The following is a 10,313-nucleotide window of genomic DNA, read 5'->3' as shown; positions in this document are numbered from 1 at the left end:
CGTCGTGAAAAGCGCGGTCGAGAATGCCACGAGCATTGCAGCGACGGATACGAAGAGAGTGGAAAGGCCGAAGATCATCTTCGAGGGTAACGACACAAGGAAGTCGTCGAAAGAGTATCTAGCGGCGAGGATGCAGAGGAAGATGAGTACGGAGGTGCAAGAGGCGAAGAAGGAGAGAGTGTCGGCAATGGTGAACACCATGAACCGAGCGTCTTTGAGATGGAGAGGGTGGCCATTGCTTTGGTCAGTACCTCCAGGAACGGTGAAGACGGCTTGGAAGGTGACTGTCGCGATGAGAGCGGCCACTACGCTACTTGCGGTTGCTGTGCCTTTCATCCATTCCTCGGCTTCTTTTCGAAGCGGCTCGTGTTCGGTTTCGAATATCTCATACCCCGTGAGGTGGTTATGGTTCGTATCTCCTTTGTCCATTTCCGGCACAATGCTTTCTACTTCCTGCACAAGGAAAACAACAAACGGTCATATACCCTTGTTTGCCTTACAAAGCCATGGGTTACGTGTGTATATACACCGCGCAAATAAAAATACCTTGAACCATTGGAGTTCTCTTTGCATCTTGAGAGCAGCTCCGGCGACTGTAGAGAGCTTGTCTCGAGGGGAGAGACCACCTGCGATGTGAAGAATCCCGTTGTCTTCATGGTCGGTGTCAAGGATCATGTTCTTCAACTCTTTCAACCCGTAGATCAGATCGAAGATCTTCTCTTGTCTGAATTCCACGGCCATATGAAAGATGCTTCTCCGATTGTCTTTGTCAGCAAGCCAGAGGAAGTCCGGGTTCCATCTGATCATCTCCATCACGAACTCCTTGTTCCCACATCTCACCGCGGAGAAAAAGCTCGAGTGGATTTCATTCTCGTCCTGTTCGTCCTCCTCCGTCGCAGATATTTCCTTACACATTCCTGTCAGAAGCTTCTGAGCTCTGCAATGCATCTCTTTCATTTCGTAGATTCCTGTGTGGAAGCAAGCCATACAGTGGGGGGTTGTTACAGTAATTGCAACATACATGTCTCTGAGGAGAAAAACTTACCAAACCATTTGGACAGACCTCCAAGTACCTTGGGGACCAGACCTGTTACAAAGTGAAGGAGTTAATGCTCGAATCAAGATCTTCAACAAATGTCATGACATATATCTTAGAATGCTCATGCTTACCTCCATGTTGGTTTGAACTCCAAGTCTCTGCAAAAGTTTGAGGATTTACACTTATATCTGTTGCTTGCAGAAATTGCAAATCATGTTATAGATTCCAATTAGTGAGACAGAACTATGTTGATTCCATTTTTTTGTTTTTGGGCAGTGAAGGAACACATACAAGAGTAGACTAGGCGTCGCCAAAATCCAAGTCTCGAGGCACACGGGAAGAGCTCAGGCATCTCAGCCAACGCATCAAGAGGTTGTGAATGATCTAAACGCGGGTGTTTCGTAACAGCGAGGCGAGGGAAAGCTTCGAAGATATCCAAGGCAATATCTGATAATACCCAAAAGCATATTAGAATCTTTAACCGAGAGAGATGTGAGATTACGTTGCTTAAACGCCAAGAAACCTTACCGAGCATTCCGTAGTATATGGCCAATGAAAGGAGGATGCAACCTTGGTAACCGTCGTCAGCAAGCAAAACTTGAAGAGGGGTTCTGCAGTAGAGAAACCGAGCCATTTCCTCTTGTCCGTTCTGAACCGCGGCAGCAACCGGGATTAGGCTGCTGTCGCCCGGAATCTCGAGCAGTTTCGGGTTCTTTGCGATCAAGGCCTCGGCTATCTCCAAATTCCCGCTCATGGCAGCGACAGAGAGAGGCGTGCTTTCTGAGTTACCATCTTTTTCCTTTACGGTCAAGACCTGTTCGGGTCTCATCCTCTGTAGTATCTCCTTGACGATCTCCGCTCGTCCATGGTTACACGCTTTCAGCAACGGCGTCTCGAACAGGTCTATCCACGCGGTAATGGCGTCTGGACGGTGGTTTAGGAAGTCCTTCACAGCTTCCAAGTCACCTCTGCTTATTGCCCGGTGCAGAGGCAAATACTGGTTGTATTTACTCGTCACCTTCTCTGCACAAAACGCCGGCCGAATCAGACCACACTCGTGGACAGAATTCGAAAGATGGCCGAGAGTTTATTTACCTTTCAGACGAGAGGGTAGCTTGATGTTGGAAGGTCTCCTCCTCGTTCTCTCTCTCGGCATCCTAGGATTTGGATCGGGGAACACCATTTTCGAACTCGGGAATGCATCAACAGAACTCGCTTCCGCTGTCTCGATGTCTCCCATCTAGTATGAACAAGTACGGAACCTGTTCTTTCGCTCACATTCACGGTCCTATTTATATATATATATATATATAAATATATGCCTTAATCTTGTTCTTTGCTTGTCTGATTACGTTATTCTTGTTTTCCGCTTTTTGCATAAATAAAATTAGATTTTTTTTTTTAAAAAAAAAGAGAGCTTGCAGTTTCTTGTAGTAAAAGCAATGGAGTGACTCTCTTTTGAATATATATGTGATGTATGAAGTATACGTGTGTATGTATAGCTCTCATAGCACAGAGGGGGGGGGGGGGGGTTGGGTAAATAGATTAGTGTGTTTTATAATTTATATTTATATTAAGATTAGGATTTGTATTCATGAAATAATTAAATTTGATATTATTTAAAAAAAAAAATTAAATCCGAAACAAATAGCAAGAACAAACCGAACCGGTGGATTCTTTTCGCGTCCTTCAGAATTGGTTCTTGTTCGGTTGGAGGAAAAAAGAAGGATCTTTCAATCTCTTCTTCTTCCAGCCTCCGACTGAATTCCCGCAGATAACAGAGTCATGTCGGAGGTACTTGAATCAGAGGTTGTCTTGATTTCGGTTTTTGAGATCTGAGTTATCGCTAAGTTTGTCTCTTTATTGCCAATTCTTCCGTCTAATTGAGTTAGGGTTTCGATCGGTTTCTTGATCATGTGGAATTCATGATTTTGTCTCCGTTTTTTTTTTCTGTTGGGATGTCCACATCTCGATGGTTGATGGGTTCGGTTCTATTTCGACCATATAAGATTCGATTCGGTTGCCCCTTTCTAATTCCGACTGATAGATAATCCGCTATCATGAAATTTCCAGAATTTTGTGGTTGAATCGCTCAGATTTGGTTGCCACTTTCTAATCCCGATTGATAGATAATCCGCTATCATGAAATTTCCTGTTTGATCTCAAGTCTTGCCGTGTGAGCTTCTCTTAGATGAATCTTCTTCTGGGATGCTTTTGCAATTTGATAAGGGCATAGCTGTTGAGCTGTCTGGGCAGCGTTTTAAGGTTGTCCCGTGATTTTGATTTGGCCTCCATTGTTAACTTTCGGTCTAATGTCTTTTCTCCCTGAGTAGACCGTCCTTCTCAAGGTGGCTATGGGCATGCGAGGGCTGGCTGTGTCGGAGCAGTGAAAAGAGTTCTTGGCAAAATGGATGGCTAGTTTTGTTCCTTGCTGTCTCCTTGTTCACTATGAATGGATCTATTTACATGATTTACATTTGACTATGATTCGGGGGGTTTTTTGGTTTCGTTTCTTACCATATTCGTCTGTTTCACCGGGACCCTCTTTCCTCGTGCATTTCGGTTGTGAGGAGGCTATATCGACCTCTGTGTTCTGCCTCAGATGCATCCATATTTTGCTATATGCTTGATGGTATTTCTCGCTTTCTTTCAAATCTTCACGATTTCTTTCTCATCTCATCAGTTAAGTAAGTATGAGAATGCAAACCTAATGGATTGTTTGGAAGAGGAGCTTTCTTTAAGATGCAGACTGTCTGTTCTTCTACCGAAACTATATATATATCTTTTCACTGGCCCTCAAAGGTCTAGATCCCGTGAATCATTTCCTCCGAGTAGGGCACGTTATCCGGTAACAATGGTAATGAAATTTTCAGGTGTGGAATCATTTGACGTCGATCTGAAGGAGCAGAAGGTAACGGTGAAGGGCAACCAACGTTCAGCCAGACGCCGTTCTTGAGACGGTGCCAAAGACTTTCTGGGAATCCGAGGTCGAAGCAAAGGCCTAAAAGAGAGAGCAAGAGAGCAAGAGACGGTGTCTCTGGGCCCCCCTTTTGTCTGAAAGAGAGAAAAACAGGAACTTTGGGTCTGAAAAATTCAGTGCAAGGAACATTGTACCGATCCCTTTGGTCGTGTCTGCAACTTGATATCTTGCAATTCCGATTCCCAATATTGTGAAGCTGTTCACCAAATATGCGTTACATATTTGGTGAACATGTGTTAAGCAGTTCTTTTGTCACCCCTCTTATTATTTTAATGAGCTCTTGGATATGTGAAAGTTTATATGTTTATGTAAAAACTATGAAAAATTTGACGATTTCTTATAGAAAATATGAGTCTAAGATACTCGTGGTTATTATGTGGTTTTTTTCAGAAAATTTTGATTTTTTTATTTGGACCGAAATAGTTTAAAAAAACTCGGCATTTTATGACGTGGACTGGACTTCATCAAAAGCTGCATAAAATAGAAAAAGAAAAGAAAAAAAAAAAGAAGAGAAAAGTGTAGATAACCAATCTTTGGCATATATTTTATTTTTGACGTGTCATATAAATGATTATTATTAAGTATTTTATCACGTATTTGAAAATTCAGGAATTTCTTACACTTTCATTCAAATCTATTATTTTCTTCTAATTTCGTATATTTTATAAACATGCCTTTTTATTTTCCATATTTCGCATATTAAAAGGAGAAATACTCGCGGTTACAATCTGAACAAATCCTGCAAATTTACCAGATTGTACGTAACAGGGCTGCTTGCTTTGGCCACTTCCCTCTTTTTCCGAGGGTATATTCGTCATTTCATTTTGCTAAGACAGATTTTTTTTTTGACCCGATTCGTTTTCCCCCAAAGATTTCGCCAGTCTACGTATGCAAGGGGCCTTGGACGCATCGAACCAGAATCAATCTGAACCGTCCATTTACTCATCAACGGTCACAGTTTATTCTCCCAACGAAAGGTCTTTTCTTTTTGGCTCCCTTCCGTTGTCCCAATCATAAACCCTAGCCCCCCTTTCTCTCCTTGTTCCCTCGCTTCGTGTCAAAACGAGAATTTCGTTTCACCCGCCGATCTTCTTCTTCTTCATCTTTTCTGTGGCTACCTACTTGTAAAAGTTGCAGTCTTGAAACAGATCTCGTTCTTCTCAAACGGGTTCTTTGCCTTTTTTCTTCGATCTCTTGATATCTCGTTGATTTTTGTTATTTATTTTCTTCTGCATCTTGTTAATAGTTTGATCTGTGACTGAATCGGGTGAAGTTTGTTTCCGTTACTGTAATCGTTGTTTAATCCCTTTTCCCGGGAAATCAAAGAGAGGTTCTTTATTTTATCCATCTTGTCGGGATCAGACAGGGTATCTGACCGAATCCTAAACATGCTGGGGTAGTTTATATAGGTTAGTGCTCAGATCGGGTGTGGCGTTTCGACAGAGACAAATACCAAGCGAACACGGAGCGATTCAGTCCAGTAGTGGCGTCTCCAGTGGCGAGTGTCGAGTGGTCTGGTCACCGCGTAAAAGCAAAGGCTCGATGCCGTCTGTGGGGATGAGACGAACGACGAGGGTTTTCGGGGTGGTCAAGGCTGCAGACGGAGCCCGTGTCCTTCGGTCCGGTCGCCGTCTCTGGCCCAATTCCGGCGAGCCAAAGGTCAAGCGAGCTCATGATGTCGACGAGCAAGTTTGGGATTCTCTCCTGAAAGACCATGGCAAGAGCAAAGGGAACAAAACCTCCGGAAGCAGCAGGACCGGGAACAAGCCCTGTAGTCCGAAGGTGAATTCCGGTGAAAAAGCCGAGAAAGAAGATGACTTTCGGGTTAAAAGACAGAGAAAAACGAAAACTGTGGATGCCCACGATGAAAAACCTGTGGATAAGATGTTCGGGATTGTTTATAGTAGAAAAAGGAAGAGACTGTGTCCCAAAACAAGTGGTTCTCCGGACAAATCAGATGAGACATTGCGCAGGCTGAAGTTTTATTGCAGGCGAAGAAGAGTCTCGGAGCGGGTTTCGGGTAGTCGGGCCCTGCTTACACTTGTGGTTGATTGGTCATATCGTGATTGCTGGTTTTCAAGTGTTTTCGGGTTGGTGATAAGGTACTTGAGGAGTGAGAAACTGAGGTTGTCTGCTCTGATTGCTTTTTTCATGTCTCAGCCAATCAATAACGTCTATGCGGATCACGGCATCAAATTCTTGCTGGTAATAATCTTTACACATGCTTATAGTGGCTGATATGTTGTAGCTACGTTTTCATTGATGTACATGGTTCACGGAGTTTGGATCTTTCTATGCTAATATGTTCTGTATTTTGATGCGACTTTTTCAGGATCCTCCCGATAGCCCCAACGGGATTTGCAAGTTTTTCGGGGCCGTGGATTCTCTGCCCCTTTTTTCGGTTGATTTTGCTGCTGTTCCTCCATGTTTCATGGATATGAATATCACCCTGGTTCTCAGAATGATCCGTCCTTCCTTTATTTTCGTAAAGAAATACTTATTTTTACTTGAAAATGGTGAAAACCAGCCAGTGGAAGAATCAGATACAGATGTTGAAGAAGTTATAACTCGAGCATGTAATTCAAGGGATGAGAGTGTATTAGGTTTACACCCATCAACGAGAGCCTCCAAGTTAAGTGGAGGGAATGCTCAATATAGGGGAGGCCTAGGATCTCATAGTTTCCAGAAGAGAAGAAGCTCCTTCAGGAGGAGAAGAGCGAGAAATCTTTCACATGGTCCACACAAGTCATACAACGGGGTCTCGTTTTCGGATTTAACAGGAAGTAGGAAAAACGGGACAACCTTTTCGTCTACTGTGTCTCCAAGGAAACTTAGAAGCTCGATGATGAACAAGTCAGCTCTACAATCAAGTGAGGTTAGTTCTCCAAAGGCTAGAACGAAACAGGAATTGGATTCTCTATGTTGTTCCGCAAATATTCTTGTCATCGATCCAGACAGATGCATGAGGGAAGGAGGATTTGAAGTCATGTTGGAGTTATCGCCATCGAAGGAGTGGCATGTTGTTATTAAGAAAGACGGGACGATTAGATACACCCAAAAGGCACAAAAGATGATGAGACCTTGTTCATCCAGCCGCTTTACACATTCTATAATATGGGCTGGGGATGATAATTGGAAGCTTGAGTTTTGCGATCGGCAAGATTGGCTTGCTTTCAAAGATATTTATAAAGAGTGCTATGAACGGAACGTTTTGGAACCTAATATGAAAGTCATTCCTATTCCTGGGGTGCGAGAGGTTCCTGGGTTTCTGGCGGATACCGAAAATCACTGCTCCTTTTCTAGGCCAGTTTCATATATATCGGTGAAAGAAGATGAGGTATCAAGGGCCTTGGCTAGGAGTAGTGCTACCTATGACTTTGATTCTGAAGATGAAGAGTGGCTAAAGAATCATAACGGGCAACTGCTCGTTGGAGATAAGGACTCTCAACAACTTCAGCTGGATACTTTTGAAATGATGATTGATGGATTTGAGAAGGCGTGTTTCCGCATCCCGTGCGATGATCTCTTGGATGAGAAGGCAACAACTGCTGGTCTTTCTCACCTGGGTAAGCAAGAAGTGTTAGAAGCGGTATACAGTTACTGGGCAAGAAAAAGGAAGCAAAGAAAAGCACCACTCCTTAGGGTTTTCCAGGTAAAGGCAAATGAATGAGCCATATTGGTTATATTTGTTTATCTTGCGTCTGGGCAAGAAAAATATTTAAATGCTTGTGTGTTGTAATAGGGTCAACAAGTGAAGAAAACTCCCCTGCTTTCAAAACCTGTCTTTCGCAAGAGAAGATCCTTCAAAAGGCAAGGAAGCCAACTCCATGCAAAAGCCAAACAACTAAATCCTTTGCAAGGTATGTTCTCTTAGAAAACATATTTGCGTTTTAGCGGAATATTTCATTATCGGAATGATGTCCGATTTATCCATCCATGATGTCAGAGTCAGTGAACTGTTTGTTTGATTTGATGAGTCTAGAGTTATAAACTTGCAAATTCTTTCCCATCATTTAGAGTCAGGTTGTTAGTTTGATCTTGGGGAGTCGAGATATTGGAATTGGGACATGGTATGCTATGACTTATGATGACATGTAAATCTCTGGCATGAACTGCAAAGGCGGCATGTATCCGCAAGATTTGGCATCCTAGATGAATAATTTAATGTTAAGTTTGGTAATGGGGATTAAGTGTGAATCAGATAAGATCAGTAGGGCACTTGTGGGTGCTCACAATCAATAAGAATTTGGACAAAGCTTGAGCCTTTTTCCATATTTTGACCGCAAAAGTCGGATCTTTAACCGTTTGTCAAAGGCCATCATGCCGCTAAATTGTTGTCTTTTGCGAGTTTTCTGGTTTTCTGAGACGATCCGTGCTTCTGTTTATGTGGATGATTGCAGTGAAGGTACCCGAACAAGACAATTCAGAGGAAGAGAATGCACTTGCCAGAGAGGAGGAAGCGAAAGCTTTAGCAGAGACGACCATGGAGATTGCCATCACCAAGCGGCAAAGAGCACAAGCTCACGCTGAAAACGCAGACTTGGCCGTGTACAAAGCCATGATGGCTCTCAGGATAGCAGAAGCCATCCGGGTGGCGGAATCAAGTGAAGTGGCCGCTACCCTCTTCTTGAACTGAGATCCTGAAAGTGAAATAACCGGCCGAGATGCTGCTTGTGGATGTTTAGGATCGGTCTCTGTTGAAGCTTGAATCTTTTTTTTTGTATAGGACGGGATTGTACATCGGTTTAGATCTTAGCTTAGCTTTTGTTTTCGTGTTCATATATTAACCTCACCTCATCTGATGTACCCATGAGATACTCTTTTTCTCGTTTTTTTTATGGGACGATGAAGAATGGGCAAAAAATATCTGATGGGATACCAAAAATGAAATATTTTGTGCCTTTTCCTTAAATATTATAACTCGATAAATCCCTACCAAATTCAATATAATTTAAATTTACTTCAAAATTTTTTAACGAATCTGTTTTCAAGTCAAATTCCGTTCAGCGTTAGAATTTTAATTGGGTGGGTTTAATTCAACATCGAGAATTGTCGAGGCAAAAGCATAATAAGAGAGGAATAGAGGGGGTGGAATTGAAAATATGAAAGAAACAGTTCCTAATTGAAAATCCCTAAATCGCCACATGTTTGCAAGTTTGGTCTTCTCTCTCAGAAAACCCTAAACCCTAATCTCATCTCTCTCTCTCTCTCTCTCTCTCTCTCTCTCTTTCTCGCTAGCTCGCTGTCTATTCCCTTTGGCGGCGACATGGGCGCGAAGGCAAAGAAAGCCCTGAAGAAGAAGCTGCAGAAGATTTCCTCTTCCTCCTCCTCCTCTCAGCTCGCTGGTTCCGGGAACCAGAAAGAATCGGCTGATTTTTTGGTAATCTCCTTAACGCTTTCACCAATCCACCGTCCGTTTTGTTCCTTGTAATTGGACTCGTTGTAGCCATTGGAAGGCGGTTCTGCTCGCAAAGCTCCTGAAACCAAGCCTCTAGAACACAAAGCCACGGTTATATACATCGGTCGAATTCCACATGGGTTTTATGAGAATGAGATGGAAGGTGACTTTTTTTTTATTGTGTCATCATGTAATTGAGACATACCTGTTTCATAGTAGTTTCATGTTCGATAATGTCTTTTTTTTTTCTTTGGGGATTTTACAGCTTTCTTTAAGCAATTTGGGACGATTAAGAGGCTCAGAATTGCCAGGAACAAGAAGGTCAGCCATGGGTGCAGTTTGGGATTTAGTTCTAGTGATCCCTCTGTCCTTTGATTCCTACATTGATATGAAAGAATTGATTTTTTTTTACTTTTTTTTCGATTTACAGACTGGGAAATCGAGGCATTTTGGGTTCATTGAGTTTGAAGATCCTGAGGTGATATAGTTGATTCTGATATAAAACAAAGGTTATGCCGATGCTGTTTCTGCTCGAGATTTCTTTCTGACATTGGATTTGGTTCTCTTTAGGTGGCAGAAGTTGTAGCGGATTGCATGCATAATTACTTGTTGCTTGAGCATCTTCTGCAAGTCCATCTCATCCCGCCAGAGCACGTTAAGCCTAAATTGTGAGTGACTTACGGAGATTTCACCGTGTGATTGCGTCCTTAAGTAGCTGATTCACAAACTCTGCATACTTAAATGATAGGAAGAGAAGCACAGTTGTTACTTTCATTATGTAAAGATTGTTGAATGCGTTTGATTGTTTCGTGTCTATTGCTTTTGTGCCCTCTGTTGTTAGACTCTCCCATTTTGTTTTTGTGGAAGACCCTAAGAGGAAATTATAAGAAAGAGTG

The 10,313-nt window shown here is 42.6% G+C and overlaps 3 protein-coding genes and 1 long non-coding RNA gene across 5 annotated transcripts in view; 3 read left to right on the top strand and 1 right to left on the bottom strand.

Moving 5' to 3' along the window:
• LOC104816462 overlaps window positions 1–2,402 on the bottom strand; it is a 2,963-nt gene extending 561 nt beyond the window's left edge. Inside the window, exons 1-7 of the mRNA XM_019202861.1 lie at window positions 2,135–2,402; window positions 1,568–2,062; window positions 1,331–1,486; window positions 1,171–1,233; window positions 1,046–1,087; window positions 547–968; window positions 11–453 (exon numbers count right to left, since the gene is read on the bottom strand). Coding sequence (XP_019058406.1) covers window positions 11–453; window positions 547–968; window positions 1,046–1,087; window positions 1,171–1,233; window positions 1,331–1,486; window positions 1,568–2,062; window positions 2,135–2,279 — 1,766 coding nt within the window. The 5' untranslated portion in view covers window positions 2,280–2,402. The remainder of the gene's footprint in view (window positions 1–10; window positions 454–546; window positions 969–1,045; window positions 1,088–1,170; window positions 1,234–1,330; window positions 1,487–1,567; window positions 2,063–2,134) is intronic.
• A 258-nt stretch (window positions 2,403–2,660) lies between these two features.
• On the top strand, window positions 2,661–4,320 carry LOC104816461. Of its 2 annotated transcripts, none has more exons than XR_772294.1 (2): window positions 2,661–2,833; window positions 3,373–3,523. It is a non-coding gene; the product is annotated as an uncharacterized LOC104816461 (long non-coding RNA). The 2 variants fall into 2 exon arrangements; XR_772293.1 differs by lacking the exon at window positions 3,373–3,523 and adding an exon at window positions 3,913–4,320 and having other exon boundaries at window positions 2,666–2,833.
• Window positions 4,321–5,029: 709 nt separating this feature from the next.
• LOC104816460 lies at window positions 5,030–8,904 on the top strand. Its single transcript, XM_010545304.2, has 4 exons — window positions 5,030–6,224; window positions 6,352–7,671; window positions 7,762–7,879; window positions 8,420–8,904. Exons 1-4 carry the CDS (start codon window positions 5,562–5,564, stop codon window positions 8,653–8,655), a joined length of 2,337 nt encoding a protein of 778 aa, XP_010543606.1. The 5' UTR covers window positions 5,030–5,561; the 3' UTR covers window positions 8,656–8,904.
• A 279-nt stretch (window positions 8,905–9,183) lies between these two features.
• The window catches only part of LOC104816458 (uncharacterized RNA-binding protein C1827.05c), a 1,993-nt gene continuing 863 nt past the window's right edge, over window positions 9,184–10,313 (top strand). The window contains exons 1-5 of the mRNA XM_010545301.1: window positions 9,184–9,399; window positions 9,466–9,580; window positions 9,683–9,738; window positions 9,848–9,895; window positions 9,988–10,085. Coding sequence (XP_010543603.1) covers window positions 9,286–9,399; window positions 9,466–9,580; window positions 9,683–9,738; window positions 9,848–9,895; window positions 9,988–10,085 — 431 coding nt within the window. The 5' untranslated portion in view covers window positions 9,184–9,285. The remainder of the gene's footprint in view (window positions 9,400–9,465; window positions 9,581–9,682; window positions 9,739–9,847; window positions 9,896–9,987; window positions 10,086–10,313) is intronic.

The sequence above is a fragment of the Tarenaya hassleriana genome, unplaced genomic scaffold, assembly GCF_000463585.1.
Source record: "Tarenaya hassleriana unplaced genomic scaffold, ASM46358v1 Cleome25, whole genome shotgun sequence".
Taxonomy (NCBI): Eukaryota; Viridiplantae; Streptophyta; class Magnoliopsida; order Brassicales; family Cleomaceae; genus Tarenaya; species Tarenaya hassleriana.
This window is presented reverse-complemented; position numbering and strand designations above follow the sequence as displayed.